This window comes from Peromyscus californicus, unplaced genomic scaffold, assembly GCF_007827085.1.
Source record: "Peromyscus californicus insignis strain IS unplaced genomic scaffold, ASM782708v3 Scaffold_23__1_contigs__length_62951481, whole genome shotgun sequence".
Lineage (NCBI taxonomy): Eukaryota > Metazoa > Chordata > Mammalia > Rodentia > Cricetidae > Peromyscus > Peromyscus californicus.
The window spans coordinates 25390595-25411433 of NW_026294534.1; the positions used below are offsets into that span (position 1 = coordinate 25390595).

General features: G+C 48.5%; 1 protein-coding gene across 2 annotated transcripts in view; it reads left to right on the plus strand.

The window, feature by feature from the left end:
* The first annotated feature begins 1352 nt into the window (after positions 1-1352).
* Positions 1353-20839, plus strand: part of Gsr (glutathione-disulfide reductase) — a 41740-nt gene continuing 22253 nt past the window's right edge. The window contains exons 1-5 of one of the 2 annotated variants that reach the window (XM_052751988.1): positions 1353-1616; positions 13963-13989; positions 15780-15868; positions 17335-17404; positions 20473-20620. In XM_052751988.1, the coding sequence (XP_052607948.1) occupies positions 1368-1616; positions 13963-13989; positions 15780-15868; positions 17335-17404; positions 20473-20620 (583 nt within the window). In that variant the 5' untranslated portion in view covers positions 1353-1367. Of the gene's footprint in view, positions 1617-4298; positions 4303-13962; positions 13990-15779; positions 15869-17334; positions 17405-20472; positions 20621-20839 lie in introns of those variants that run through there. The other variant, XM_052751989.1, reaches the window with a different exon arrangement.

Sequence of the window (20839 nt, forward strand, 5' to 3'; positions counted from 1 at the left end):
TAATAAGTCCAAGTAACATCCGTCTGCACAGAACTAGACAACTGGAATTACAGATGGTTGTGAGTCAACATGTAGGAGCCGGGAGTTGAACTCTGCTCCTCTGGAAGAGCAGCCAGTACATTTAAGTACTACACCATCTCTCCAGCCCCTGGATTCTTAAAAAGCAAGACGGTTTCCTATATGAAGTTGAATACTTGTTATTGCCTCACAACGGCACCTTTCTCATTACTAGCAGTATTTAATCTTGGTCTTTTGAACAAGGTGTTGACTGCAGAAATAGCACCCTTTCCATTTCATGATCAAGAAGGAATCTGTGTGTGTGTCAGAATTCTTTAACTCTGTGTGTATATCTATCTAAACTTTTTCTGTCTATATAACTTTATCCCCATCAAACGTTAACGCGGTGATTTTAACAATCATTGATGGTTCCTAACAAAGCTGCTTTCACTGTAACCTTGAAAATGTTTTCTCGCTGTTATTCTGTCTACATTTATTACAGGGTACTATATACTAGAAGGGAAAAAAACCTTCCTTCTTCCTTGATGACTTTGAACCCAGGTTCCTCCTACCTCCCCCTCCCAAGTCATTATTACTTTTCAAGCAGGAAAAAACCCAACTTAATGAACTCTATAACGTTCTAATTCGGTGCGTTCTGATTGTGTGCGGGGCCTACCCGCCCTGTGTTCCTCATTTCTTCGCCATGGGCTCCTAGCCGTAGGCTTATGTCATCTATACACTGTTCCCAAAGACCCTGCCTGGGATCTTGGCCGGTTTAATTGGCGGCTCGGTCTCAGTCTCTTCCACAGCGTGGCGAAGCAATGCTTTTGTCTTCAGGCTTCATCTGTGGATCACAGAAATCTTTTCTGCCATCCAACTCATTATCCCAGCCTTTTTAAAAGTACAAGTACCCGAGAATCACTTTAGGGAGGAAAAGTGGGGTTTTAAAATGTAAATTCCTGCCTCCTGCCCCCCCCCCCCGCCGCCCCCCCTCGTGAATCTGGACATGGGCAGTGCAGGAGCGGGTCCCAGAGAGGCTGGGGGAAAACAAAAGGTTCACGTCCTTTCTTTATTTTATGTATTCGGTGCTCTATCTGCATGCCAGAAGAGGGCCTCAGATCCCATTACAGATGGCTGTGAGCCTCCATGTGGCTGCCGGGAATTGAACTCAGGACCTCTGCTGGAGGAGCTGCCAGTGCCCTTCCCCGCTGAGCCACCTCCCCGGCTCCCACGGCTCCCGCTCCTGGTCCGGGTCCAGGCGCTGCGGGGGCGGGGGCCGGCGAGGGGTGGGGACAGCGGCCCTGCGCCCGGCCCGCCGCGGGTGCTTAGTCACGCCGACGCTGCGCCCGCTCGGCCGCGCACTTCCGCGCATGGCGCTGCTGCCCCGGGCGCTGAGCGTGGGCGCGGCCCCGAGCCTGCGGCGGGCGGCGCGCGCGCTCACCTGCGCCATGGCGAGTCCTGGCGAGCTGCAGACCCCGGCCACCGCCGCCACCGCCGTCGCCTCCTTCGACTACCTGGTGATCGGCGGCGGCTCGGGAGGGCTGGCCAGCGCGCGGCGGGCGGCGGAGCTCGGCGCCAGGGCCGCGGTGGTGGAGAGTCACAAGCTGGGTGGCACTTGCGTGAGTATCGGGGGGCCCCTCGGGCCGCGTCGGCAGCGCGCCTGCTCCCGGACTCCCGCGCGGGCGTCCCCGGGGGCTTCCTCGCTCTTCCCAGGCCTTGGGGCCCAGGAGATGGCGGGAAAGAGGGGGGAAAAAAAAATAGCGACCGAGCCCGCCACGCAACACAGGTGCAATGCTAAGGAAAGGCAAACACTGCAGCTGCCCAGCTTAGCTGCCCCGCGTGCACCTCCGTGCGGGGGAGTATTGCATCGGGCGCTGGAGCCAGGGAAGCACGAAACTGCCTCCGGGAAACTGCTAATGGCGTGGGCGAGTGGAGAAGGGGAGGGCTCTGGTGTTAAGGAACGGGGACCTGATACCCATTTTAAGGGCGGAGTGATGGGTGACAGTCGTTCTCAACTTTGGTTGCGCATCGGAACCCCCTGGAGAGTTGAAGTTCTGCTGCGCGTGTTCCCGCGCATCCGAGGCTCCCCACTGTGGCTGGAGGTGCCCCGTGGGTGTGAGCAAGTGCAGAAACTCGCAGTTGATCTGAACTGCAGCCAGCGCTGAGAACGACAGGCTACCTTAGGAGAAGTCTTAAGGAGTCTCTCAGAGCTTTACGATACCGTTTGCTTTGCATTGTTTGGGGACAGGCTTTCAAATTGCAAAGGGATGGGGGTGGGGGACAGAAAAAGTGGTAGATTGAAAAACTTTGGTAGTTGTTAAATAGTCTCATACCCACGTTAGTGTGGCCCTTTCCCATCACAAGATCTAGTCAGAGTTCTTGTTGGTGACTGAAAATGCTGAGCCCAAGAGTCACCTGAGACTGGGGATAGGTTCTCTCAATGCCTTTGAAGACTGACGTTTAAATTATACTAAATTGGGAACTCCTTAGGGGCAGGGATGGGTTCGTAAATTTGTGTGCTGTTTGGTACCTTAAAGTGCCATGCTCCGTAGCTGTTTGTGAACCGAATGAAGCTGGAGATGAGTAGCCGTAAGCAGGCTCAAGCCACTGTTGAAAATGAAGGGAGGGAGGCGTTAGGAGAAAGGAAAAGTCACTGTTAATGATTGACGTGCTCTTTGAGCCTGCCGCCCTCTGCCCTCCATAAATGGTGGGAGTTTCTCACCTCTGCCCTTCTCAAGGCTTTTGCTTTCTCCCGTCCTTGCTCATATCACCATGGATCTGTGACATCTTCTGCCATTGTTGGTTCTGCTGGCCTCAATAAAGAAGGGGCTGGTGGGTTTATGTTCCCAGTGAGAAGGTGAAGCAAAGGACAGCTCAGAATGTCGTCCCTTGCCGCCTGTGGTACACCTGGCCTTGCCCAGCGCATCCTTGTGCACCGGCTTCCATTTCCATCTAAGCACTGATGTCTCCCGAACGTCCGTCCGTTGCTGTTCTAGTGTCGTAACTTTGGGGATCTCCTCAAAGTAGTTTTGGCCTTGAATTACAAAGCAGGGTAGGGCTGCAGCCAGTGTCAGAGAAAATGCAACCGAAGGGTAGATATGGGTTTAGATTTGTCCAAGGATTGCGGTTATGAGAGCTGACTACACAGAGTAACTTCCAAGCGTGGGCAAGGAAAAGAGAGGTTTTCTGAAGCACATCCTTTTATTCATGTTTTGGGTTCTTAGAAGGAAGAGGGTAGATACAAATTATTTTTCTACAGAGGTCCCTTTCTTCAAGGAACTTTCCGGGCTGGAGAGATGGCTCAGCAGTTAAGAGCAGTGAGTGCTCTTCCAGAGGACCGGGGTTCAATTCCCAGCACCCACGTGGCGGCTCACACCTGTTTGTAACTCCAGTTCCAGAGGATTCAGCACCCTCACAGAGACATATATTCAGACAACACACCAATGCTCGTAAAATAAAAATAAATAAATTTTAGAAAAAGCTTTCAAGGAACTTGGAACAACTTTCAAGGAGCTTGCGGTGTGATGGGGTGACCAAATACAGCCGACCACCAAGTGGGATTGGCCTGTTGTTGTTGTATAATGTTTATTTGTTGAGTGCTTCCATGGGTGTCCGTGCACTGCATGCATGTCTGGTACCCACAGAGGCCGGAAGAGGCTGTCCTTGGATCCCCTAGACCTGGAGTTACAGATAGTTAGTTCTTGGCTGCCCTGTGGGTGCTGGGAATCCAACTCAGGTCCTCTGGAAGAGCGGCCAGTGTTCTTAGCCACTGAGCCATCTCTCCAGCTCAGGACTGGTGTGTCTTAATTATTGCAAGTAATGACCATCCCAAGTAAAGTAGTTCAGGGAAGTGTTAATTCTCATAACTTCCTGGGGCACTCGGGAGGCTGAAGATGGCTGAATTCAAGGCCAGCCTGAGCTGTGAAATGAACCCTGGCCCCATACACAGGGCAATTAATTAAGTCTTCCTCCGGCAGTGTTACTTCCAGGTGGTAGGATTTTATTTTATTTCTACTTGTTTTATTTTTATTCATTTGCTCACTGGATATTATTGAAAAAAATCTGTGTATCGGGAGCCTTTTATAAAGACGTGTTGGGGGGGGCTGTAGAAATGGCACTTGCGCCGGGCGGTGGTGGCGCATGCCTTTAATCCCAGTACTTGGGAGGCAGAGCCAGGTGGATCTCTGTGAGTTCAAGGCCAGCCTGGTCTACAGAGGGAGTTCCAGGAAAGTCGCACAGAGCTACACAGAAAAACCCTGTCTCAAAAAACAAACCAACCAACAAACAAAAAAGAATGGCACTTGCCACTCTTATGGATAACTGGGGTTCAGTTCCCAGCACCCACATGGTAGCTCACAACTGTCTGTAATTCCAGTTCCAGGGGATCCAGCACCTTCTTTTAACCTCCTCAGGTACTGGCGCACACATGGTACATAACCTATTTGCAAGCAAAGCACTTACATAAAATAAAAATCCTTTTCAAAATTTTATTTGTGTTATGTAGGTATGTAGGTGTGTGTTGAGGGATGGTGTGTACGTGTGAGTGTAGGTACCCACAGAGGCTAGAGTCAGATTTCCCCCAGAGCTAGAGTTGTGAGCTGGCCAGCCTGGGTGCTGGGAACCATCTACTGGTCTTCAGCGAGAGTGGTCCATGCCTTAACTGATGAGTCGTCTCTCCAGCAACCCCTTCCCTACGTTTTCATAGATGCTAGAAGGCCGGTGCAGCCAGCAAAGCAGATAAGAATTCCTGTCCCTGGGGGTGGGCATTTTGGTTATCTGTAGTTTCTGAATTTTCCATTTCTATTTTTTTGTGATGATACAGAAAACTGTGTTATGGGAGCTGGTGGTGATGGGCTTTGTTTGTTTGTTTTGTTTTTTTCTTTTTAGCTTAACCCTTTTTTTTTCTTTTTTTTTTTGGGTGAATGTTTGGGATCATTGGAAATAAGGCTAGAATTGATTTTTGGAGATTCATCAGTCCTATATGACTATAGGTTTTTTTGTGTGTTTGATTGATTTTTTTTAATTTTTTTAATATATATATTTTTTAAATTGAGTCTTTGAGAATTTTACACCATGTGTCGTGATCCCACTCTTTTCCCAATCCTTCCATATCTGCCCTCCACCCTGGTAACCTCCCAGTACTTGGGAGGCAGAAGCAGACAGATCCTCTATGAGTTCAAGGTCAGCCTTGTCTATGGAGAAAGTTCCAAGACACTCAGGGCTACACAGAGAAACCCCGGCTGCAGTAGGACCAGGGATCCAGACATTGCCTTCAGGTGTAGCCCAGACATTATCATGGCCCTCAGCCACAGCCTGGACATTATCATGGCCCCAGGTGGCAGCTCAGGCCACTTAGATCATATGGCCCCCGGCGGTGCCAGTGTGGCCCTTCAACATCAATGTGGCCTCTGGTGGAGGTTCAGACCGTGGCCCTTGGTGGTGGCCACAACATCAACACAGCCTCTGGCTGCAGTAGGGCCCCTGCCTGACCCAAATGTGACCCTTGGCAGCAGCTCGGGGGCCCCAGCAGTGCAGGCCACTCCCCTCAGCCTTTTCCTCACCGTCTCCAGTTTGGTCTCTTTCCACAGCAGCACTGAGCTGCTCCTCTTCTCTTACTCTCCCATCTCTCCATCACATGCTTGCTCATCATAGTGGCACCCGGCACGGGGCGGTGGGATGGGGCTGTCATGAATATATTTTTTCAAAACAAGATTAATAATGCAAGTCTGGGCAGTGCTCTTTTTTTCTATAAACCAGGCTGGCCTCAAACTCAGAGCTCTGCCTCCCTCTGCCTCTCAAGTGCTGGAATTAAAGGCGTCTAGGCTGGCCTCAAAAGCACTATAAGGGGAAGATGACCTTGAACTTCTGACCTTCCTATGTCTACCTCCCAAGTTTTCGGATTACAGACACGCATCACCACTTCCTACTTTATGTGGTACTGGATGTGAGCCTGAGGTTTTGTGCTTGGTAGGGGAGCATGCTGCGTACCCGCTGAGAAGGTGCTAACATTGTCTGTCACTAGCAGTTTGATCAACATTTACTTTGCCAGACATGGTGGCGCAGCGCTCGGAAGGCAGAGGCAGGTGGATCTCTATGAGTTCGAGGCCAGCCTGGTCTACAAAGTGAGTTCCAGGACAGCCAGAGCTGTTACATAGAGAAACCCTGTCTTGGGGCATTCAAAAAAAAAAAAGACTTCCTCCATTTATTTAGTTTGGGGAGGGGACATGCGTGTCATGGCATATGTGTGGAAGTCAGAGGACAGCTTATGGGAGTCAGTCTCTTTTTTTTAATTATCTATTTTTATTGTATGTACATTGGTGTTTTGTCATGGTGGTTGGGTCTCCTGGAATTGGAGTTACAGACAGTTACAAGCTGCCATGTGGGTGCTGGGAATTGAACCTGGGTCCTCTGGAAGAGCAGTCAGTGCTCTTAAGCATTGAGCCATCTCTCCAGCCCCCAGTCAGTGTCTCTTCCACCGTGTAGGTCCTGATGATTAGACTCAAGTTGTCAGACTTATCAGCAGGCATCTATCCATTGGGCCATCTTGTCAGCCCCAAAGTGGTATTTTATTACTTTCCTTCTGCTTTTTATTACAGGAAATTGAGCCCATGCCTTGTATATGCTAAGTATATGTTCTGCTCCTGAGCACTACCTCCAGCCTTAAGAACAGTATGTATTTTAATGAAAAATGGCAAACACGGGTCCTGTGTTTTTTATTTCACATAGATCCTGATATAGAGTCAGGGGAACTTCATTTTGTTCAATCTCTTTGCTCCGCTAACGAGCAAATTGTCAGCTAACACACTTGAGAACACTCCAGTAAGTGTGCTGAGGCCTGTGACATTGGCCATAGACACCGTGGCTTCTGTGTATCCTATGGGCTCGTCTGTGATGTGATAAAGGTTTGTGGGTTTGAGATTTGTTTTTGTTTTTGTTTTTTTAAGATTTATTATATATACAGTGTTCTGCCTGCACACCAGAAGAGGGCACCAGATCTCATTAGAGACAGGTGTGGGCCACCATGCGGTTGCTGGGAATTGAACTCAGGTCCTCTGGAAGAGCAGTCGGCGCTCTTAACCTCTGAGCCATCTCTCCAGCCCTGTGATAAAAAGTTTTTAAGCATTGTCCTCCAATAGAGGGGAGGGGCCTTTTTACTTCTGCTTAGGAACCAGGTATATTTATTCTAGACCGGTTAGAACTGGGTTGTACCTCCGCATAGAGCTCTTGCCTGACATCTGGGAGACCTGGGACCCCGAAACAAACATACAACAAGCTATAAGTCTCTTAACTAGGGGTTCCCATATGAGTCTTCACCCCAGAGCTCCCAGTTTGGTATTTCTGGAATAAAATCTTACAAACATAACTTTCAAAAGCTGCACCCACATTTTTTCGGGTGAGTCAGACACAATACCAGCTTTTGTCAGAATGGGGACTAGGAAAACAATAGAAGAACTCCAGTAAACCCTTGAGTGCTTGTGGGGTGAGACAGCAGGGAGTTCTGTCCCGGGTCTGTGAATATTTCTAGTTTCGGTGTGGCATGCTTCTGAGATAACCGGCCTGTTACACCTTCCAAGGATGTCTGCCTCATATTTGACCGCTTGCTTTGAGGTTTTTTTTGTTTTGTTTTCTCACTCTGGGTCATCTTCCCCAAGGCTTTACTCACTGCTATGAGACAGTGGATAGACCCTTCCCCAAGAGACGTAGACCCTCTAAAGGAATGAGTTGGTGCTATTGAAACCCTACCTCTCAATATGCTGATATCTGGGGATGATGAGGGTAGATGAAGATATGAGATGGGCCCTGTGGGCATCATTGTAGAGGAGGGAGACAGACTTCTCTTTCCCTCTGCCGTGGGAACCCTTACTGCCAACCAGCTGGCAGCACACAACTGTGAGAACCGTGTGCCGCTTCAGTTCTCCAGTCTGGTGTTCTGGTACAGCCGCTTGGACTCCTAAGATTGGCACGTGTCTAATAGTTCGCTTCTTTTTTACTGATTTTTTTTGTTTGTTTGTTTTTTGTTTTTCGAAACAAGGTTTCTCTATATAGTTTTGGTGCCTCTCCTGGATCTCATTCTGTAGACTGGCTGGCCTCAAACTCACAGAGATCCTCCTGCCTCTGCCTCCCAGGTGCTGGGTTTAAAGGCATGTGCCACCACCGCCCAGCTTTACTGATTTTTAAAAAAAATATAGAAAAATTTAAGATTTGTGTGTATGTCTGTGTCTTACATATTTCAAGTTGAATTTTCTGTGTAGCTGGGGATAGCCTTGAACCTTGGTCTTTCTCTCTCTCTCTCTCTCTCTTTTTTTTTTCCCCCCAGACAAGGTTTCTCTGTGTAACAGCCCTGGCTGTCGGGAACTCCCCTCTGTAGACCAGGCTGGCCTCAAACTCACAGAGATCCACCTGCCTCTACCTTCTTAATGTCAGGATTAAATGTGTGCGCCACCACCACCTGGCTCCTTTTAGTTTTTTGAGACAGGATCTTACTTTGTAGTACAGGCGGCCTCAAATCTGCCATCCTCTTGCCTTAGCCTCCTGAGTGCTGGAATGATAGTTATTTTCTTCCATCCAGGGCTCACTTTTTTTTTTTTTTAAATAGCATCTGTTCCTTTGAGACTTTGATGGTGAGCGGTGGTGAGATGGCAGCTATGAGATGACCCTGCCCCACACTGAACTGAAAACCGTAGGGCCCAGAACTGCCGCTAAGATGAGCCACAGAGAAATAAATTCACCGACCCGATAGCATGAGTCCACTGGAGTTTATCCTTAATTTTCTGAATTAGGCAAACAAAGAGTTTTGGGGTGTTGGATTACATAAAAAGCATGGGAGTAGGGATCTTTTCCCCTGGAATTAAAGATAATCCTGTGAGCCGGGCGGTGGTGGCGCACGCCTTTAATCCCAGCACTCGGGAGGCAGAGCCAGGCGGATCTCTGTGAGTTCGAGGCCAGCCTGGGCTACCAAGTGAGTCCCAGGAAAGGCGCAAAGCTACACAGAGAAACCCTGTCTCGAAAAACAAAAACAAAAACAAACAAACAAAACAAACAAACAAAAAAAAAGATAATCCTGTGCTGCCCAGAGGACAGGAGAAAACCCTTAGAGATGATCTTTGAATTCAATTGCAAAGTCTCTCCAAAGTACAGACCAGTGCTTCTCCTGATCCCGGACTCCACGCCAGCAGGAGAGCAGCATGAAGCGCGTCCCCAAAGCGGGGTAGTTCTCTCCCCCACACAGACCTTGGAAGGGAAACTCCCTCTGATTTACTGCTCCTTTGCCCTGTGGGGGCTCCAGCCCCAGTGTTTGCTGGGATCAGGAGGAACCCATTTCTTGTGGGGGGTCTGTACATCCTGCCGGGAAGCGGGTGGTAAGGGTGGACTGAGTGATTGGCAGTTATCCTGAGCTGGACTGCACGGTGCTGCCAGAGAAACCACAGGGCAGGCCTGGGAAAGGCTCGGCAAATGACGACTTATCTACTCAGCAAACAATGACTTAGCAACATGCAAATCATAACCCTGCTTATGGACAGCGTGCACGTTCATTTCTCAATGTAGCTTTCGAAACTGCCCAGGGTAAAGGAAGTTCACTGCCTCTGATCCCAACAGGTTCCCCTTAAAAAAAAAAAAAACAGGAAATTGCCCTTATTTGCTTTGTGAATCGAGAACTTCCTAAAATGAGACCCGCCTGTTCTCTTGGGTGTTGAAGAAGTGGTTGTGACATAAGGAGCTGGTTGGGGTTGGTAACGAGTATTAATTAACTCTGGCCATTTGCCTTGTTGATTGGCAGTTTCACAATGATAACACTATATTTTTATTTTTTTAAAAAGAACATCTTTAAAGGGCAAACAAGCAGTTCAGAAGTGTAAAAAACAAAAAACAAACAAAAAAAACCCCTCATTTTTGAGTCCCCTCCTGTAGCTGGGAGGGGACTCAGAAATGAGTTGCCTGTTTTTTACAGTTTAAATATTATTCTTATTATTTTTAAATGTGTGTGTGTATGAATGAGTGGAGATGCCCACAGAGGTCAGAGATGTCAGATACACACACACACACACACACACACACCCCTGGAACCACAAAGTTACCGGTCGTTGTGAGCCACCTGGCCTGTGAGCTCTTAACTGCTGAGCCGTCTCTCCAGCCATACTTTTACAACTTTTCTCTTTTGAGACAGAATCATGTGTAGCCCAGGCTGGCCTCAAACCCGCCACGTAGCTGATGCTGCTGACCTCCAGCAGCCACTTCCATTTGCTAGTATTGAGGGTGTCCCGGGCGCCACAGTGTCTGGACCTCAGCTAGAGAAGGCGGAGGAGAAGGAGAGCGTGGCCCGACTTCCAGAGCTCCTTAACCCTGCTCTCTCCAGCTCTCACGGTCCTTTATTCTTTCCATGAGGTGTCTGTCTCCTGTCGTGCTGAGAGGGGTGGGGCTTGGGTTCCAAATGCAGCAACTGCCTCTGGAAGGCTCTTCTCCAGAGCTCGCAAAATAGGACAAGTGCTATTTCAGGACCGCGGCCCTCCCTTACGTCTCCAGGCTCTGAAGTGTGCACCTCTGCATCTAGTCTCTTTGTAGCTAGAGTTTTCCTGCCTGGCCCACAGTCAGGATAAATCTCTTTCACCCACCAGCCCCACAGCCGCTCAAACCCGACCAAGTAAACATAGAGATTTATATTGGCTACAAACTGTATGGCCGTGGCAGGCTTCTTGCTAACTGTTCTTACAGCTTAAATTAATCCATTTCCATTAATCTATACCTTGCCACATGGCTCGTGGCTTACCGGCATCTTCACATGCGGCTTGTCATCGTGGCGGCTGGCAGTGTCTCTCTGACTCAGCCTTCCACTTCCCAGCTTTATTCTCCTCCTTGTCCCGCCTACACTTCCTGCCTGGCCAATGGCCAATCAGTGTTTTATTTATTGACTAATCAGCAACACATTTGCCATACAGAACATCCCACAGCAGTAGCCTTAACCGGAGGGAGAGGCAGCCAGATCTCTGAGTTTAAGGCCATTTTGGTCTACACGGGGAGTCCCAGGCCAGCCACAGCTACATAGTGACACCCGTGTCAACAGAAGCAGCAAAAGTCACCGTAAGTGTGGGGGGGGGCTGTTCCCACCTTTTCCCCCGGGGTACTCTTGAGAAGTGAGGGTTAAGAGATTTAGATAGAAATATAGAGGGGAGAGAAACAGAAACACAGGGTCGCCTCAGGAGGGCCTGGATCCTTATCCACCAGCCCCTCCTGTCTCTTCTAACGGGCTTTTTCTAGAAATGCCAAGGGATGGAGCAAAAGACCTCCCCCCAGCACAGCCAAGTGCAGACCGTTCCAATCACCTGGTAACCATGCACGTGGTCAAGCCATCTTCTAATGCAGCCCTGCTGGGTAAAGCAAGCTCAGATCTGACTAGGAAACCTCTGTGGGCTCCATATACATGTTGCTGGAGAGCTTTTCTCCAGGTCCCACCAAGCCCCCACAGTCCCACAACCCACATATAAAATAATCACTCAGACGCTTATATTACTTATAAACTGTATGGCCGTGGCAGGCTTCTTGTTATCTACTTCTTCTATCTTAAATTAACCCATTTCTATTAATCTATAAGTTGCCACGTGGCTCGTGGCTTACCGGTACCTTACATCTTGCTTGTCATGGCGGCGGCTGGCAGTGTCTCCCTGACTCAGCCTTCAACTTCCCAGAATTCTCCTCTCTCCTTGTCCTGCCTATACTTCCTGCCTGGCCACTGGCCAATCAGTGTTTATTCATACAGAGCGATATCCACAGCACACACGTAAGTCTTGTTCTTCGTTGTTTTTTGAGACAGAACCTCACCTACTGCCCAGTCTGGCTTTACCCTGTATGTAACCCTGCTGCCCTTGACGCCTCCCAATGCCCAGGTCACAACCTCTGTCCCTGCACCTAGCCCTCCAGCTCAGTGTAGGAGATCTACTCAGGTTTTCTAGTTTCACTAGCAGTGGCTGCTCAACATCCCAAGTTCCGTACCATGTGCCTTACAATCTTGTGCTTTTGGTGACCGCTCACCAGTTTGTAGATATGTGGCACCCCCAGCGCCAATTGGTATTGTGAATACACCGATTTCAAAAAATACTGCGTTTATTTATTTGACTGTGTACATGTGTGCATGGATGCTCCTGCCATGGTATATGTGTGGAGGTGAGAAGACAACCCATGCTGGTTAATTCTCCTCCTGTCGGTACATCCAGAGTATCAAACTCCGGCAGTCAGCCTTGGCTGCAAGCATCTCTACCCACCCAGCCATCTCGCTGGCCCCACACTGGTGATTTTTAAAGATGCACTGTCGATACCTTCTTTTAAGTCTTAGTACTTCTTATATCAGCCAAGATAAATGATCACTTCTTCCTAGTCAGTAGTTAGCCCGTGAAAGAGTGTTTGGAATGTGCGGGGGGGGGGGGGGGGGGGGGGGGGGGGGGGGGGGGGGGTGGATCTAGACAGCCAGGGGGCCTGTAACTTGCCCTTCAGGCTGAGATCAGTCTGGTTTTCCCTCCTCAGGCAGCTTTCCTGCTAGTATATACAGAACATTGCCCAGTCGGTGGGGCCCAGGCTTTGATTTGCTCCTTCATCTGTCTGTCTGTCTGTCTGTCTATTTTTGAGGCAAGGCTCATGTAGCCCAGGCTGGACTCAAAACTTCTCCTTATTTAAGGATCCTGGACTCCAGATTCTCTTGCTTCCGCCTCCCAGGTGCTGGGATTCCGGGTGTGTGCGACCATGCCTGGTTCAGATTCCCTACTCTCAAGGCGTTGTAGACACATGCTTACACACCCCAGCTTTTAATAAGAAGGAAATGATCCAAAGCAGTTATGAGGCCCGGGAGATGACTGAGTAAGTGAGGTGCTTGCTATATAAGCATGACTTGAGTCTGGACCCCAGAACCCACATAAAAGCCGGGCGGTGGTGGCGCACGCCTTTAATCCCAGCACTCGGGGAGGCAGAGGCAGGTGGATCTTTGTGAGTTCGAGGCCAGCCTGGTCTACAGAGCGAGATCCAGGAAAGGTGCAAAGCTACACAGAGAAACCCTGTCTGGGGGGGGGCGGGGGCAGATGTAGCAGCTTACCCCAGGTCCTGAGGCAGGCAGATCTTAGGGGTTCTCTGAACAATCCGTCTAGCCAAAGTAGTGAGCTGCAGGGTCAGTGGAAGGCCTGTTTCCATAGAAGGTGGAGAGGTCTCAAGGAAGATTGCATGAAGTCAACCTCTGACCTCCACACACATGCAGGTAAGCACACCTGTACACACATACACACACATACACACACATGCAGGTAAGCACACCTGCACTCACCCACACACTTGAGTATACACTACATACACACACAAAATCAACAGACGTGTACAAGCGTCAATGTGCAAGGATGGTCTCCTTTTGTAAGCATCTTGGGAGGAGTTTTTGTCTGGCCTTGATGTATGATAGTTTTTGTTTTTGTTTTTTTCTTGACTGTCTGGTGAAGCTTTCTTTTTTTGTTTGTTTGTTTTTCTTTTTTTATTTATTTATTTTTTTTTAAATGAAATCTTGTTTCGTTTGCGCTAGGAAGGGACCACGTTGTGTTCTGTGTCTGTCCATCTTATCCTGAGGCTTCCTAGCATGGCGGTTCCCGCTGCTGTGGCGTGGGAGAATGAGACAGGTTGGCCACTAGCTGTCAAGGGCCGTGGGAGCTTCACTTGAGTACCTCAGCGAGTTCACAGAGACTGTTCCCCAGTCTCCTCTCACTGCGCCTCCCCCTTCTCGAGGAAATGGGTGACAGTGTTCCCCGTCACACGAGGAACAAGCATGGTTTTCTCATTGTGGTAGGAAGAGGAAGTGCCTGTCGGATCCGGGCCACTGTGGCTGTCACTAGTTGTGTCTGGTCTCGGGGTGACTGTGTGATCGTTGGCATTCATCCCTGCGGGTGTGTGGATGACTCGGATTGGGTTTTCCTAACCTGTGTCTTTTTAAATTTTTTCCCCTAGGTGAATGTGGGATGTGTCCCCAAAAAGGTAAATTTTTAAATTCTCCTTCTCGCAATACTCCTTGTTCATGTTTAGTAACTCATGGTCGGAATAAGGGTGTCCCAAACGTACCCGTTACACATTGTCCTAGTTAGCCTTCTGCTGCTGTGACAAGCACCAGGCCCAAAAGCACCTGGGAGAGGAAAGGGTTTATTTCAGATTACAGCTCGCAGTCCATCATAAAGGGAAGTCGGGCCAGGCGCTGAAGCAGAGACCCTGGCGGGACACTGCTTGCTGCCCGTGGCTTTCTTATACAGTCTGCAGTGCGGTGGGTCAGCGTCTTAGTGAGGGCTCTATTGCTGTGGAGAGACAGTGTGACTGACCACGGCAACTCTCACAAAGGAAAACATTCAATGGAGGTGGCGGCTTCCAGTTCGGAGGTTTAGTCCATTATCGTCATGGTGGGGAGCCTGGCGGCTGGAAGTACGGCAGCGTGCAGGCAGACATGGTGCTGGAGAATTCTGCAGCTTGATCCAAAGAGAACAGGAAGTGAACTGTGACACTGGGCGTGGCTTGAGCATATATGAGACCTCAAAGCCAGCCTCCACAGTGACACACTTCCTCCAATAAGTCCACACCCACTCCAACGAGGCCACACCCACTCCAACAAGGTCACACCCACCCCAACAAGGCCACACCTCCTAATAGTGCCACTCCCTTTGGGGACCATTTTCTTTCAAACCACCACAATCATTAATCAAGAAAATGCCCCACAAATTTACCTACAGGTCAATCTAATAGAGGCCACAAACCTACAGAGATCCTCCTGCCTCCGCCTCCTGAGTGCTGGGATTAAAGGTGTGCTCCACTGCACCCTGGTAGTTGCCTCTTAGTTAGCAGAACAGCCTGAAATCACTCTTGTGGGAAGGATAGAGTGAAAGAGCAATCGCCAGTAACTAGAGAATAGGCCTAAGTTGCCGCCGCCATGCTGAAGAGGCCTGAGCCAAAACCCTAGAGCAGTTAGTTGATAGAGAGGCCCTCTCTCCGGAGGGTGTTTGGTGCTACTGTGTGGTCCATGACGTGGCCTGGAAGTCAATAAGTGTCATGCTGCAGGATGACCGAAGGTAAAGTGACGTTTGTTAACGTAATTTATTTGTGGCATTGGTAAATCCTCCATGTGCATTAAGATAATGGAACAGATAAAATGGTTAGTAGTGGTAGTCTGTTGCCTAGAGTTCTGGATACTAGTTTGAAGCTTCCTCTGATGGTCACGTGGCCTAGGCAGCCGCCTCCAGAGAATGAGCTGTACTCCACAGAGGAGAATGCACCCTCTGTGGTCACATACGTCCTTCAAAGGGTAGGTTGACGGTTCCTGGCTGCATAATAGGATGTATTACCTTTAACTTTTAAACTCTCCACGTACCTTGTGCCTTTTCTGTCTAAATTGTAGACTTGTAGAGTTGAGCTGTATTCTGTTTCCTAAAGATGAATGAAAAAGGACAAAGCTTACAAAAATACAGAATTTGAAACAGGAGTAAGAGCGATAGTAAACAAAAAGCATAAGCTATACTGAAAACTTTTAGAGGAACAGTTAGGCCAGTAATAGTTTACTTTTTATCATGTTTATAGGCTAGGTAGTTTAATGGTAGGTGTTATTTTCCCCGATATTTCAGAGTCCTTACTATAAAATTTATCTAGCCAGATCCTGAATTTTCTCTCTTAATGTATTTCGTTGTTATTTAGCTCCAGGGTCACTATTTGTATCAGTTACATTCCCCTCGTGGTTTTTGTCTTTCTTCGGCACACAGGCCTGACTAATTTTGACACTTCTTTTCTAGGTAATGTGGAACACAGCTGTCCACTCGGAATTCATGCACGATCATACGGATTATGGCTTTCAGAGTTGTGAGAGTAAATTCAATTGGCAGTAAGTGCTCAGGGGCTTCCGCTTACAAGTACGGGGTTCCGTTTACAAGTACGGGTGGTTTTGAGACTTTGAGGGGCGGGGGTTTACTGGGTCTGAATATGTACAGGGCTGGGCGTGGAGCTTGGGCTAAGAGTCCTTGCCTGGGCTGTGTAAGGGCCTGGGTTCCATCCCTACTGCCATATGTGTGTGTGTATATGTGTGTGTCTGTATTTATGCACAACGTAAATTGGCCATTTTCACCATTGTAAATAGTTTGACTTTAAGCACATACACACGTTTCACAGACAGCACCCCTTATGAATTTCCAGAACTTTCCCATCATTCTGAACAATCATTGCCTTTAAATAATAACTCCTGATTCCCTACTTTGCTATCAGCCTGTAGGATCATATGATCTCCTTTTAGGCCTGATTTCTTTTCTTTTCTTTCTTTCTTTCTTTTTTTTTTTTTTTTTTTGGTTTTTCGAGACAGGGTTTCTGTGTGTAGCTTTGGAGCCTGTCCTGGAACTCACTTTGTAGACCAGGCTGGCCTCGAACTCACAGAGATCCGCCTGGCTCTGCCTCCCAAGTGCTGGGATTAAAGGTGTGCGCCACCACCGCCCAGCTCCCTGATTTCTATTGTTCAGTGTCACAGTTAAGGTTTGACTGGCTGGAGTGTTGGCTTCCATACTCTCGAATACCAAATGCCACCTCTGTACGGCTTCCTCTGTACAGTGTGCCAGTGTGTTTATCCAGGCATGTTGCAGTCACCTTGGGTTGCTTCTACTTTGTGACTGTCATGAGTGATGCCTCCATGAAGACTGACGGACAGTCATCTGTTGGAGACCGTGTTTCCAGTTCTTCTGGGTCTGTACCTAGAAGCATGTGCTGGGTAATAGGACAGTCCTGTGTGTCACTCTCTAAGGTATTGCCACCAACTTTTGGAGTCATCAATTTCTCAAGGAGTTTAAAGAAATCTGTTCATGTAAATAAAGTCCATCGGGGACCGTGCTGGAACAGCTCTCCTGCTTTGTTTCTAATATTTTGTTACTTTGTGTGTGTGTGTGTGTGTGTGTGTGTGTGTGTGTGTGTGTGTGTGTGAGTGACATGCATGCATGCTGCATCACGTGTGGACATCAGAAAACAGTTTATGGGATTGGTCCTTCCACCTTGTGGGTCATGGGATTGAGCTCAGGCAGTCCGGCTTGGCAGCATGTGCCTTTCTGTCCTGAGCCATCTGGCTGGCCCATCTCCAGATTTCTACACAAAAAGAGGCGTGTGTACCGCAGACGCCACCTGAGCGTGCTCCAGGACGGAACAGGCCCTCAGCACCTGAGAAGCCTCTGACGCAGGGGGACACCTGTCTTCAGACACTTGCTTCCTTTGTTCCTTGGCTCAGGGACAGTCAGTGGTCTTGGAGGCTGGGGCCCTGGCTGCTGGGTGAAGAAAGGAAATGCTGTCTGAGTACTGACTCGGCTCTCTTTCCAGTGTCATCAAGGAGAAGCGTGATGCCTACGTGAGCCGCCTGAACACCATCTACCAAAACAACTTAACCAAGGTGTGTATGCTGGCCTTTGAACTTGGTGAAGGGGTCGTCAAGGAGGCACCGGATCTGACCAGACAAAAATGAAGTCTTTGGATGTGTCTTACTATGTTCTACTTTTTTTTTTTGTTTGTTTTGTTTTGTTTTGTTTTTTTTTGAGACAGGGTTTCTCTGTGTAGCTTTGCGCCTTTCCTGGAACTCGCTTTGGAGACCAGGCTGGCCTTGAACTCACAGAGATCCGCCTGGCTCTGCCTCCCGAGTGCTGGGATTAAAGGCGTGTGCCACCACCGCCCGGCCAGTAGCCTAGTCTTTTCTGCCAAGAGTAGAGAGTGTATGCAGGTCCATAGACCAGATTTTACCTCATGTGTGCATGCTGAGTAGGTCTGTCCCTCCAGTTAAATCAGGAGAGAGGGATTTACAGAATAGTGTGTAGGTTGAAGCCAGGAACACAAGCTGAAAGCCCAGTGTCGAACATTTGCTCAGAACAGCTTCTTACAAACCAGATTCAGAAATGTAATTTTGTAAGTAAATTCTTACCAAGAAAATTCTACAAAGGTGTATTTGCCTACAACAGATATTTGCCTTCTGTCCCTCTCTCCCAGTGCCCTTTTTAAATTAAATGTGTGTGTGTGTGTGTGTGTGTGTGTGTGTGTGTGTGTGTGTGTGTGTGCGCGCGCGCGCGCGCGCAGATACCCATAGAGGCAAAGAAGGTGTCAGGTCCCCTGAGCTGCAGTTACAGGCAGTTGTGAGTCACATGAGGTAGGTGCTAAGATCCAAATATGGGTCTTCTGGAAGAGCAGCAAGCCCAGTTAACCACTAAGCCATCTGTCCAGCACCCCTCCCCCTGTGTAGGGTCTTAGAATGTAGCCTTGGCTGGCCTGGCACTCACTATATAGACCAGGCTGGCCTTAGAACTCACAAAAGTCTGCCTATCTTTGCCTCTTGAGTGCTGGGATTAAAGGAGTGTGCCACCATGTCCAGCTCCTGCTGGAATTTCTTTAATGAGGCTAACTAAATTTTTTTTTTTTTTTTTTTTTTTTTGGCTAACTAAATTTTAAGGAAAAGATGGGCATGTGAGATGGCTCACAGCTAAGAACACTGGCTGTTTTTCCAGAAGACCCAAGTTCATTTCCTAGTTACCCACATGGTGACTAACAACTATAATTCCAGTTCCTGGGATCCGATGCTGTCTTCTGGCCTCTGCAGGCACTTTGCATGTATGGTGCCCATGCATACATACAGCAAAACCATACACATAAAATAAAATAAATCTTAAAACAAGATAGGAACGTTATTGAGAAATCAGCATTTGTACGAAGCTCAGACTTGGTGTGTGGTGGAGCTCACTCTGACCGTGTGATAGGGTTGGGCTGGTAGGAATTCCACAGCAAAAGAGACTTGGATGCCATGTCCCAGACAGTGCCAATCTTTCTCCCGACCATTACGTGTGCTGTCGCTACTCAGCCCTTTTCCTCCCAGGGAGAACTCGCTGCCCCCCAAGAAAGGCTGTTAGGAATGCTTGTGGGTTTGGCATTAATTGAAATTCAGTTCATTAAGCCAGGCACCTGCAAGAACAGGCCTGGAGGGGAGGTTGGGAGGGAGGAAAGAGTTCAGAACCAGACATGCTTTAAAACGTTGACTCATTCCTTTGTGTGAACATACTTACGTGGCTCCACTAGCTTTTAATAGTCCACCTTTGTGTGCCAGGACATAGGTCACAGCTGGCTGGAGTTTGCTGGCAGGCCTCAGATTGACCCCTTGCACAGGGTTGCACTCAGAGCAGGTCAGGCATTAGTGTTCCCAGAATTTCCACGGTAGAGCGTCTCTGTGTAGTTTGCTGTTTTGAACTCTCTTCCCACCAAAGACAGCAAAAGGTCGCATCTTCTGTCTTGGCCGGAGTATTTCTCTGGTGTCTGTTCCTTTCACCTTTATCCTTCTCCCTTGTCCTTCTTACTCGTCCCCCTCTCCTCTGGCATGTCATTTCCTAGTGTCTTTTCATTGTCGGGAGGACTTTCACCTTCAACCCTTGGAACCAAAGATGCTGTCTTTTTCCTTGGAGTGACTGGCATGGCTTTTGTTCTCTTGGTTTTGGCTCAAGGTAGCGCCGTTCTTTCTCCTTGTTACTCACATCCAGCACTAACGGGCAATGAGCTCTCCTGAGTATCCGTTACCAGTCAGGAGGTCGAAGAATGTGAACCACAGAATTCCTCTTGTTATTGACAAATCCAAAGTTAAAATCTTAAGTGGAGCAATGTGCGGTGGCATTGTGTAATCACTTATAATCTCAGCTGTGAAAGGCTGAGGCAGGGGGATTGCTATTTCAAAGACAACGAGGGTGGGGCTGGAGAGATGGCTTAGCAGTTAAGAGCACTGACTGTTCTTCCAGAGGACCTGGGTTCAATTCCCAGCACCCACAGGGCAACTCACAACTGTCTGACTCCAGTTCCAGGGGACCCTCACACAGACATACACACAGCCAAAACACCAGTGCACATAAAATAAAAATAAATCAATTATTTAAAGAAAAAGGAAAACTTGAGCTACAAGAGCCAGGTGTCATGCTGAGCTTTGTAATCCCAACACTTGGAAAGTAGAGGCAGAAGAATCCAGATTTTTGAGGTCATCCATGACTACATAATTGGGTTGGAGGCTAACCTGGACTATTTTGGGGTGAAGAAGTAAAGAGTTGTTGTATTAGACAGATAGATTTTTTTGTTGTTGTTTTGTTTTTCGAGACAGGGTTTCTCTGTGTCGCTTTGCGCCTGTCCTGGAACTCGCTCTGTAGACCAGGCTGGCCTTGAACTCACAAAGATCTGCCTGCCTCTGCCTCCCGAGTGCTGGGATTAAAGACGTATGCCATCCTTACCCGGCCAGATAGATATTTTGTGAGACAGGGTTTTCCTATAGCTCAGACTCCCTATGGACTTGCTATGTAGCCAAGGATGACCTTGAGTACCTGATCCTTCAGCCTCCTCCCAAGCACAGGATTATAGGAACGCCCCACCACTCCCGACCAGGTGTTTTTTTTGTGTGTTTGCTTTTTAAGTCTTAAGAATATGCTAATGTCAATGTTCCTTCTCCAGTCCCACATAGAAATCATCCACGGCTATGCAACATTTACAGATGGTCCTCAGCCCACAGTCGAAGTCAATGGACAAAAGTATACTGCACCTCACATCCTGATTGCCACAGGTGGCGTGCCCACAGTTCCTCATGAGAGCCAGATCCCAGGTGAGTCTTCCAGAGGCCAGTACGGTCAGAGAGTTTACGAGTCACGTCTGGGGATCTGTCTACACTGGTTCTGTCCTGAGAAAGGTCAGAAAAGAAGGTCCTGAATCTACGTGGTAATTGACGATGAGCCAAAGAAAGCTATTTCATCCAGCTCGGGACTCAGGAAGAGAAATCATGGAGAACTTCAGCTTTTCGCTCCTGGTGTGGCACAGAGTGCTG